This window comes from Idiotropiscis lumnitzeri, chromosome 6 (genome assembly GCF_059441095.1).
Source record: "Idiotropiscis lumnitzeri isolate Australia: NSW breed Sydney's pygmy pipehorse chromosome 6, RoL_Ilum_1.0, whole genome shotgun sequence".
NCBI classification, from domain to species: Eukaryota; Metazoa; Chordata; class Actinopteri; order Syngnathiformes; family Syngnathidae; genus Idiotropiscis; species Idiotropiscis lumnitzeri.
The window spans coordinates 1,205,910-1,215,829 of record NC_142396.1 but is presented as its reverse complement, the minus strand read 5'-3'; the positions used below and the strand labels follow the sequence as shown (position 1 = coordinate 1,215,829).

Sequence of the window (9,920 nt, the reverse complement as noted above, 5' to 3'; positions counted from 1 at the left end):
ATGGCCTGCGTTGTTTTCTTCCCATAATTGGATCAATAAAAAAAGATCTCGGCTTGTGCTGACGTTTATCACTTTGAAAAGACGCAAGTGATATTTCGCCTGTCCTCGGCGTTTTGGAACATTCATCAAAGAAAAGAAAAAAGTGCGCATAGGGACACCCTCATGCTTTTGAACGTGAGTACAGAAGTCCAGAAAGAGAACTCGATGATCATGTTGGGATCGGGACGGCCAGTCTTCCCAATCGCACTTTTCCAGGTCTCTTTGTCATTGCCCGCGTGAGCGTTGAAGTCCCACAGCAAGCAAAAGGACAAATCGGACTTCTGACGATTGTGAAGGTGAAACTGTGGCAAACGATCATCTGGAAAACACGGCGGGGTCAGTCGAGAACAAACGCAGTCAGGAGATCCGTCGAAGCCCTGCGGGCCGGTGAAGGCAGCTGAGGGGTCCTCACGGGTTCGAGTCAGAAAATGTCTTCCGTGAAACGAGCGCGGTCAGGTCGCCTCTCATGTGAGCGACGACGTTTAATTTTGGACTTTGATGTTTCTTCAGAAAATGCCTTCAGTGTCAGAACGAGTCGCGTGTTTTCTAGTGGAATTTCAAAATCTCTCTCTCTCACAAATATTTGAACTCTGTTTAATTTACTTAAAAAATCATTTGCATACTTTGCAAAGCCAAATTCAAATACTGTGGCAGATTTTCTTCACGTCAAAAAACAACTTGGATACGTTACCTTGCAAAGCAACACTGCTGGAGTTTGGTGCTTGTGGGCCCGACTCAAGACTTGAGAGTCGTTTCAAAGAAAAAGGCCCGCTTAGATGGGATTCAGGGACCAAAGAAAGCGATTACAACAATCTTTCAATTGAAATAGACTTAATATTTGGTGATTTTAGATTACTTCCAAGATATTATTCAAGTAAATACCCGTTACAAACTTTGCCAAAAAAAAATAGCCAGCGTCACGCCAAAATCTCGTACCTCCATGTTCGTCACTTTTGAGAAGATGCCAAAAATGGCAAGTTTGCTCAACCCTTTAAATTGGTCGATGATGTGCACAAAATAACAACTTCGCGTGTGGACTGACCAACAGTACTGATTTTTTTGAACCAATTTTTTGTGACTTATGAGGTTCGATTGCATCAATTCCATTCTTGCGTCACATACTCGACTTTGCTTAATTGTATTTACGTGCTTTGGTTCTGTTCAGGCCGCTCGGTGCCGTCCAATCCAAACAATTGTGGATTGTATTCCGCTTGGACTCGCACCCACGTTGCCCTGAGGTCCGTTTCAGTCTTTGGGGTTGCGGCTGTCCATTCGGCGCTGATCAAGCAGACGTGGGCTCGTATGTGTGGAAGTGGATTCCTTTGGAGCATGTGATCTTCATCACGGCACCGTTCAGGCTGGTGTCTGTGATCAATCTCATCATGCCTTCTGCGATCATCGATGGCCTGGAGAGAGGTCAAAGGGACAAAAAGCACGTCAATTAGCAGACTTTGGAGGCGGCATCTTGCACCACAGCACGAAATAACAATTCTGACTGCACGTCGAGCTCATTGAAACGACGAGGGTTGACCTTCGTGGTGTGTTTGACTTTTTGACTTAATCAAGCCACTGCATCTTCTTTCGTGTGAGCAATTTGGAGAATTCCCTCAAAGGCAAAACATTTTCCTTACTGCAAAGCAAAAAAAAAAAAAGGAGCTTGACTGAATCTGCAATGTGAACAGAATAGAGGCCTCCGTGGTTCCTCGCTTTCTTCCGTGATTGAATTTTTTAAAATTCTTTCTTTAAAAACGAGATCTGGTTGACCTACCGAAGCATTTTTTAAATCTGTTGATTGTTGCGTTTGGTTACAATTTGTGGCTGGGCACCTCATATTCATCACACACCATCAATGACACGACTTTCGGGTCGCGAAATGTCCGAAATATAACCGGCCGGGGTTGGTGTGCGCATTCACGCTCTTTCCTCTGCGCTTCATTCCAGGCGGCAAATGTAGGACTGCAAAGCTCGCTCGTGCGTGTGTGACGGCGGGCTGACTCACTGTAAAACTCCAAACTTGCTCATGCTGCGCTTGAAATCATCCTTGAATTTGACAAATTTCCCCATGTTTTCCTCCTGTTCTACTGAGTGGAGCAGAGGCGTGTCAACAAAAGCCGGACACAGCACATTGATACGCACGCCGTAGTCACTCTGAGAAGATGCATCCTGCAAAAAAAAGAAAGAAATCAATAAATTGACGTCCCACTCCAACGTATACGTTTGCTTTGACGTGTGTCGCGCATGTGCGTGTCTACTTCTTACGGCCATGACCCTGCTGAAACCGATGACGCCGTGTTTCGTGGCCGTGTAGACAGGCTGGTGAGGAGAGTGCAGGAAGGCTGCGGCACAAAAGACACCCACGCGTTAATGATCATTATTCGTATCGAAATAACCTCCAAAGAAAAACCAAGAGCGGACCGCGAGGCGCACCTGTATATAAGCCGAAGCAACTAAAAAATGTTTATTGCATGTACAGAATGATTTTGTACTGTGAATGCACATAAAGGGTACATCAAAAGATTGTTCACAACAACTGAACAGACGCAAGAGGAAAAAAAATGGAGATTTATTTCATGTATTTTCCGAACTCTAGAGCGCCCCTAGTGGTGAAAGAAATATCCACCCAAAAGCCGCAGCGTTGTATTTGCCGCATGGTTCCAAATTGAGGAAAAAAGCTGATCGACCGGAAAATGCGGTACTCCATATTGTGTCGGCGAGGGTTTGTGCATCCCTACAGGCAAGGAACCACGCAAAACACAGCTCAATACGCCACAATAATGAAGAAAAACATTTTTGTGCCAGTTACTCTGCACTTGAGTCGCCTTTTCACTGAATACTTATTTACTCTTCCGCAAGTCATGATTTAGAGGGCTACTTTTTTTTTTTACATTTTTACTACAGTATTATTGTAAAGTAACAGTGCTGGTACTTGAGTACGCGTTTTGGCTTCTCCACCCAACTCGTCTTCCAGTCCTGTCAAAGGTCGTCCATCTAGTCAATGAATCACCAAATACAAAAGCCCGCTTGTGTTTTCCAAAATCCACCGTTCAAAGTGTCAACTCCTCCGATAAAGATTTTCTCCTTTTATATGCTTTAATTTACTTGGGCGTGAAACTCAAAAGGCCCCTTTGTGTAAAACGAGGCTTCGCGTGTCATTTGATCGGAAGTTCAACCAACAAGATTTTCATTCGACCCGTGACGTGCGATTGTGCATCTCTCGTTTCATCGACAGTTCTCAATCGGTCTGCAAAATTGCGTTGTGTAAACGTTACCTGCCATAGAAGAGACATTGATTATGGTGCCTCCTTCCTTGCCGTACTCCTTGCTCATATGTTCCAGCGCCAGGTAAGTCCCGTTTATGACCGACGTCTAGAGGGGGGAAAAACAAAATGTTTCTTTGAAACGATTTAGGCAGGACTTTACTTTCTTCCTGGAAACGTACAACACACACACACACACACAAGGAAAAAAAAACAGATCAGATGAGTCCCTGGAGAACAAGCACCGCTTACGTTTGTTCATGTGGAATTTCCTCCTCTTAATTAGCTCAACAGGCAAGCGATGGCAAAGATAAGCACGCCTGCTCGCCGTGCTCCGCCAGAAAACAGATTCAGTGTCCAGCCAAGCCGAAGTTTCCCCGAGCAACTCCTTGTGTATGTTTCGGCGTGGATCTTCACGCGTCGTATCGAGCGACACCTCATGCGCTTCATTAGCTCGCTCTTCGTTCAGAAAAGACAAACTTTGAAATGGCTTGACTATGAGCCGCCTACTTTTGGGTTGAAACATTGTCATCAAAAAAGTTACATTTCAAATTGGTTGATGTTTGGGAGGAAAAAAAAAAAAGTTGTATTCATTTCTCAGACAACATAATGTAAATTTATTTTTCTTTCTTGTTTGCTCGGCCGAGTTTGTCGCATGCAAAATCCTAATGAAAAAAAAATGAGCGGTCCTACTCTCTCGACTGTTTGAATGAAAAAAAAATGAAAGAGTTGACAGCATTATGCCTCTGGACAAAGAATTAGCAGGAACAGGAAATCAGTCAAACCGCACAAAGGAAATAACTCCAGCACGATAGAAATCATGAGACAAATTTGTCCGCATTCATTGAAATCGTGTTGGAAAGGCTCCAATCCTTCCAAAAATTGTGGCCAACGTACTCAAAACGTGACACAGACAAAAAGCGCCGTGCTGGTTTCGGACCGCACTCGTCGCAGGGTCGGTTGGCTTCATGACTTTGACCTAACAGACCGATTTGAAAATTGGATTTGGGCGGGCTAAAGATCAGAACCGGGCGGTCGTTTCTTAACGTGACACTCTCCCAAGACGTTTGCGGCCGCTGCGTGGCTATTGCTGCTGACTTAAGATCCAGGGGTCAAAGTTCACATCCTGGTCAGGGTGGACAGGCAGAAAATGGGTGTGTTGTGTCAAGAAGATCATCCGATGTAAAAAGTGCGCCCAACAAATCGAGCAAATGAGTCATTTGATTTTCCCTGATAGGGCAAAGCAACGTGTTGTCAATGTTGAATATTTTCCAACTGCAGCTCTCTTGATACGGCGGGAAACCATTTTGTTGTCCACTTGTGGATCTTTAACTCATCTCTATGGGCACTTTTTAGATCCAAATCTTAATCCGATGTACTGGGTGAAATCCTCAACTCAATGCGCTGCGTATACAGAAAATAACCCGGCATAGGCTCGGTTCTTTTGGATCGAGTGCCGGTTTACCTATTTGACCCAAATTGGCTTACTTTCAACACAGCGCTCTCAAGATATCGCAACGGCGCCTTGCAAAAAAAACAAACCATGTGATCGGTTTATGACCTCACCAGATTTACTTGTATGGTCTTCTCCCAGTTCTTTTCATTGTTGATTCCAGCGTTGTTGATGACAATGTCGAGACGACCAAACTGGTCGACTGTGCTCTGGAAGGCGCCTAAACGACAGATTTCAGATGTTGGTATCGCAAGGGTCATGAGAGTTTAACTGTGCTTCCGTTAGTAAATTTCACAGGTTTGCCAGTTCGTCTAACATCAATTCGTCCTAAAAAAAAAAAAAAAAAAGTCTTGTCAAAGCCCAACAGACAACAAATCATTTTTTCTGAAAAAGGCAAATGTCATGCATTAGCATATCTTTTATGCTATGGGGGTTTTTGAAATAAATCGGCAATCAGCGATTTTGAACTTGACGGCGAGTCCTTCAGGTCACATTTTGATTATTTTGTCTGTTGCCGTGTATTCTTGAACATCTTTTTTTCACATTGCCAAACTGTTGAGTATTTAAAGGTTATGCTGCTTCTATGACAACCGCAAAAGTAAATGTTTTATTCGCTCATCGCGACTCCATTCCGAATTGTTCCCAGCTAGCCGAGCAAGCTATTTAAAAAGTGGGATGTTAGAAATTGTGAGGGACTCCACACATTTCTCCAATTTTCTCTCTCGCTCTGGAGAGCCACCAGCTCGTTGTTTATCTCCATATGCGCGCAGACAGATCAGGTTTCATCAACTAGTGACGAAACGCGAGGTGGTAAAACCTGCATGTGTCAATCGCGGCTGCATTCCACACAATTAGAAACAAACACACCTGACTTCAGAAAACTTCTAACAATAATTGACAGCAGTCATACGATCGCACATTTCGAAGCAACATCAAACGGCATTGCACAGGCCTTTGCAGCCTTCGTCGCGAACGGAAAGCTCGTTCCTTGTGCTTGCCGTTTCACTCACTCGTCGCCACGTTTCGCCATTTGCGGTGCACAACGTTCAACGTTCACCGAGCCGCACTGTCGACCCAACAGCAGAAATGCAGCCAAACAAGCAGCCATGTGACTCCGTACAAGACCAGACAAGCTTGATTTTGAGCTCCACTCTGATCGCTGCTTGCATTTCCTATAACGGAATAAGTGTAATAAATGTTTCCTATTCCAATATGTCACTTCCACACATGCTGAGGGACATTGACCTCTTAGCGAGTCTCCATTAGAAACATCACACTGAATAAAAGTGCTGCTGTCATCTCCAAATTCCGCGTCCAATTGTTTCTTGCACTCTTCCCCGCAAGTCTTGTTCAGGTCAACGACAGCCACCTAAAAAGGACACAAAATCGCGGATGTTGTTGCAGATTGAAATCACGCCGGACTCCCAATCAGGCTAAATGGTCAGCGCAAATTGTTTCATCAAAACAGTTGAGTGTCCGAGCAGAAGAATTCTTTGACAGTGATGCGGATTAGCAGACGGAATGTGTGCCGCCAGTTTGCTCCAAACAGGTTGTGCAGCAAAGAGTCAAGTGAGTTGAGCAAGAAAATGAGGACACAAAAGGTGTCACGGCGATTCATGTTACGAAGAGGAAGCAATGGCGGGAGCGCGATCTGGACTGACCTTCGCTGAACTCTGCAGGAGGGACTGGACCACAGCTCGTCCGATTCCTTGAGCTCCACCGGTCACCAGAGCCACTCTCCCATCGAGAGACATGATCCGATACACTTTGGCTCGTCTCTGGCAACCTGTCGCTCACTTACGTTGACCCCCCGCCCCCTTTCCCTTCCCCTTTCCTTTCCTTTTTTTTTTTTGAGGATTCACTCACCTATCTGACGCCTCTCGCTTTTTTTTTTTTTTAACACACTCACTATTCCGTCTGGTTCGACTCTTTTGGTTGGGTTATGTTTTCCCTCCTTCTTTCCCTCTCCCTCTCTTCTTCTGCTTATCAGGCCAAACAAATGCTGTGTGGGTGTATTAACACGCGCGCGTGCGTGCGCGCGCGTGTGTGCGTGTGTGTGAGAGCCTAGATTAAGTAAATTTTTGGATAATAATTCCAGATTTAGTCAACAGCTATACCTGCCCTCCGGACTCCTCCTCTTCCTTTTGTCTCCGCCCCTTTCTCAGCACTCTTTGCTGCCTTCTGGTGTCTTGAAAACATTTGAATTCATAAACTACAGCAGTGCTTCTCAAATGGGGGAACTTGAAGGAACTCCAGAGGGTACGCGAGATTTTAGATAAACCAAACCAACACACAAAAACCCTTTAAAAGTAACTATTGAATTAATCAAATGTCTCGGGGCGATAGAAGTTGATAAAAGACATTTTATATTCAGTAGATTATTCAATTTCATGATTTTAAAAACCCAGACGAGGCCCCAACGAGAATGGCTCGATCAACGGAGTCGTGGTTGGAAAAACTCGAGACACAAGTGCTAAATGAGGCAGTACCAGAATCAGCAAAATTCCCCAGAATTGAACCTCACCAAACTAAACGCCATGTTGGAGTGCACGAGTGAGTTCACGTCGGAGGGATGAGCAAGTGCGTTGTCCTTTGACGCTCTTGAACTCACACAGGTCACGTGACCGAGCAGCAGCGGGTGTCGGATTGGATTTCACGGTCATGTTTGGTAAACTTTGCATTATATCGGGTAACGACACTTGAGCGGCGCCAGTGTAAACATCTCCGACTCCGACGAGGAGGAAAGCGAATGCTCCGGTTACGAAAACGGCAGCAAAGACGAGCTTTGGACGTGCCAGTTGTGACCTCGTTTGATAAACACGACGCGGTTTTAACAGAAAGTCAGACGGAAATGATTCCGTTTGACAACTGATCCTGTTGAAATGTACCCTGTTACTCGCTTGACAATCCGCTCTGCAATTATTTTTACAGCGAAAAAGTATGATGGCATCTTCATGCCTGCTTGGTCATTCAAAACAGCCAATGAAAAACTTTTTTTTTTTAATGATGTCCATCCCTCCCATGGGCGAGTTTGAGTTTCAAACCACATCAGCGGGCTATGCTCAGTTGCGCTTTCGTGACGGGCTTCTTAAATATTTGTGAATTGTTTTGCAAAGGAAAAATAACGCAATTGTGACATTCACGGCTATCATCAGACAGGAAGGATTTATTGATCTGTTCCGTTTTTTTTCCATTGGTTTGGCTCATTTCTTGAAACAGAAATGACATTTGCAAAATAACATGTCCTAAATGCCAAAGCGCCTTGCAAATGTTCACCGCGAAAATGCCATTTCAAATTGATTTCCTCAAAATTGCAAATGTGCCTCACGTGTCTGAGTGCATCTTTGCAAATGGTGGAGGACAACATTCTGCACATTTCCCAAATCTTGCTGATTTATGAGTTACTTCCCCGGCTAATGGGCGTGCTCGCCAACACATTAGCACAATTTCATTATGGAAGTTATTATTACGCACACTAGTCTGTTCAATTGTCAAAATGAGTCAAGAACATGACATAAAAATAGGCAACATTTTTTTTTTAAGGCTTACAGCATCCATGTGAAAATGGCAGAAAATCCCCGATATTAAATGTTCTCCTCTGTAGGGGCGTGGCCAGATGGGTGGTCGCAGAGTGACAAGGGGTGTGGCCTTGGCAATCCCTCTGGCCCCCCTGTAGCACCGCCCCTGGTTTTGGGGAGCGATATGTTCTTTTGCTGTATTGGTTTCGGGGAGCGATATGTTCTTTTGCTGCATTGCGGCGCAGCGCTGCAAGAGTGGCCAAATGACATTTCGGTTTTCAGGATATTAGCGCTGTTTTAACTAGTTGAAACTGTAAATAAATCTTCCTTTTTGCACACGGTCCTCACCAATGATAGTTCTCGTCACAGGAGTAATTTACAATTAAAACCTGCAGGGGGAGCCCGAGATCAAAAATGTGATTGCTCACTCAATTGAGTCACTTTTTGGACAGTGATCGTGTTTTGTATTTGAGCAACTATGTTTCACCAGACAAAACATTATTATTGATCTAAAATACACAAATTGCAATCGGAGTAATTACTTTTTTTTTTTCTAACTGAGGGTAAAATATGTTGTGAATATGGCACCATGAGGACTAGCAGTCAGGCAAGGCCTTGACTTTGCTTGCATGACTCCACTAAGTTGTGTGTTTGTTTATGAAATTGCATGTGTGGATCCCCCAAAAAGACAATGACTGTAATCCTCTTTTTTTTGTAACCTGCCTCAGTAAACTCAAGGCTTTCTTCAAAGAATCCAATGACTTTTTTTGGGCCAGTCGTGCAAAATGGCGATAGATGATCATTTTGACAAGGATGTGATGTGACATTTTATTAAAATCTTTGATCTTATAAAATCACAACCCCTCTGAGATGTGCATTTAGGCGATAGAGTGAAGTCTCCACAAATCCAAACACCCGGACCACATTTCAACCACAATTGAAGAATTCATCCCAAAAAAAACAAAAGAACACCAAATTTCAGTGCTGAAACAATGTCGAGAAACAAAACGCAGTATGTACATACGGTGTCAGAAAAAACATTTCAGTTGAATAAAAAACTACAATGGAAATGTCGATTTTTTTTTTCTTGATTCTGGGCCTCAATATAGGCGAATTAGGCACAAAGATCTAACGGTTATGTCAGTATATAAATAATGATATTAACTTTGTTTGAAAGAATTTATTTAAATCTCAAACTCTCACTCGTCAGGTTACCGCAGATCAAAAAATGCTGTTGACCTCAATTACTTTAGTCGTCATTTGTCTTTTTTTTTTTTTCGTGGGAAATAGAAATTTCTCCCAAATGTATTTTTGCATTTCGGATTCAAAATGACATGCACACAAAAACGATATCTCCACTGCCTCACATCATGGCGCTGCTTTTTGGTCCTACGACACCTTTTCACCTAAATAGTTTTGTGCAGCCTGAAGACAGTGCAATAATTTGGACGACAGTTTGGGATTTCCATGAAAAAAACAACATCTTGAAAATCACACACGAAATCTGGTGGTCAAATTGTCGTTACAGGTGAAGGCACGCATTAGCTAAACTCGCAAAATCTAAGCGTTCCTCTCCAAAGTACCAGACAGTTTGCACATATTTTGCTTTTTCTCGGTATGTTGCGTTTTCCAAACCAAGCACCAGCGTCAAAA

At 43.6% G+C, this 9,920-nt stretch overlaps 1 protein-coding gene across 1 annotated transcript; it reads right to left on the bottom strand.

Annotated features, from left to right (window-relative positions):
* Window positions 1–784: 784 nt before the first annotated feature.
* LOC148334422 (15-hydroxyprostaglandin dehydrogenase [NAD(+)]-like) lies at window positions 785–6,576 on the bottom strand. The gene is made up of 7 exons (XM_088299594.1): window positions 6,411–6,576; window positions 5,995–6,118; window positions 4,863–4,969; window positions 3,309–3,405; window positions 2,299–2,375; window positions 2,039–2,202; window positions 785–1,445 (listed from the first exon to the last, which is right to left on the bottom strand). The coding sequence occupies exons 1-7, from the start codon at window positions 6,501–6,503 to the stop codon at window positions 1,322–1,324; spliced, it is 786 nt and encodes a 261-aa protein (XP_088155720.1). The 5' UTR covers window positions 6,504–6,576; the 3' UTR covers window positions 785–1,321.
* Window positions 6,577–9,920: the final 3,344 nt, after the last annotated feature.

What these genes read in the sequence shown, in the direction of transcription:
- LOC148334422 (XM_088299594.1), bottom strand. Translation starts at nt 6,503, where the DNA reads ATGTCTCTCGATGGGAGAGTGGCTCTGGTGACCGGTGGAGCTCAAGGA. An exon ending in TCCTGCAGAGTTCAGCGAAG is followed by an intron (nt 6,119 to 6,410) that starts GTCAGTCCAGAT and finishes TGTCCTTTTTAG; the next exon opens with GTGGCTGTCGTTGACCTGAA. An exon ending in CAATGTCTCTTCTATGGCAG is followed by an intron (nt 2,376 to 3,308) that starts GTAACGTTTACA and finishes TTTGTGCCGCAG; the next exon opens with CCTTCCTGCACTCTCCTCAC.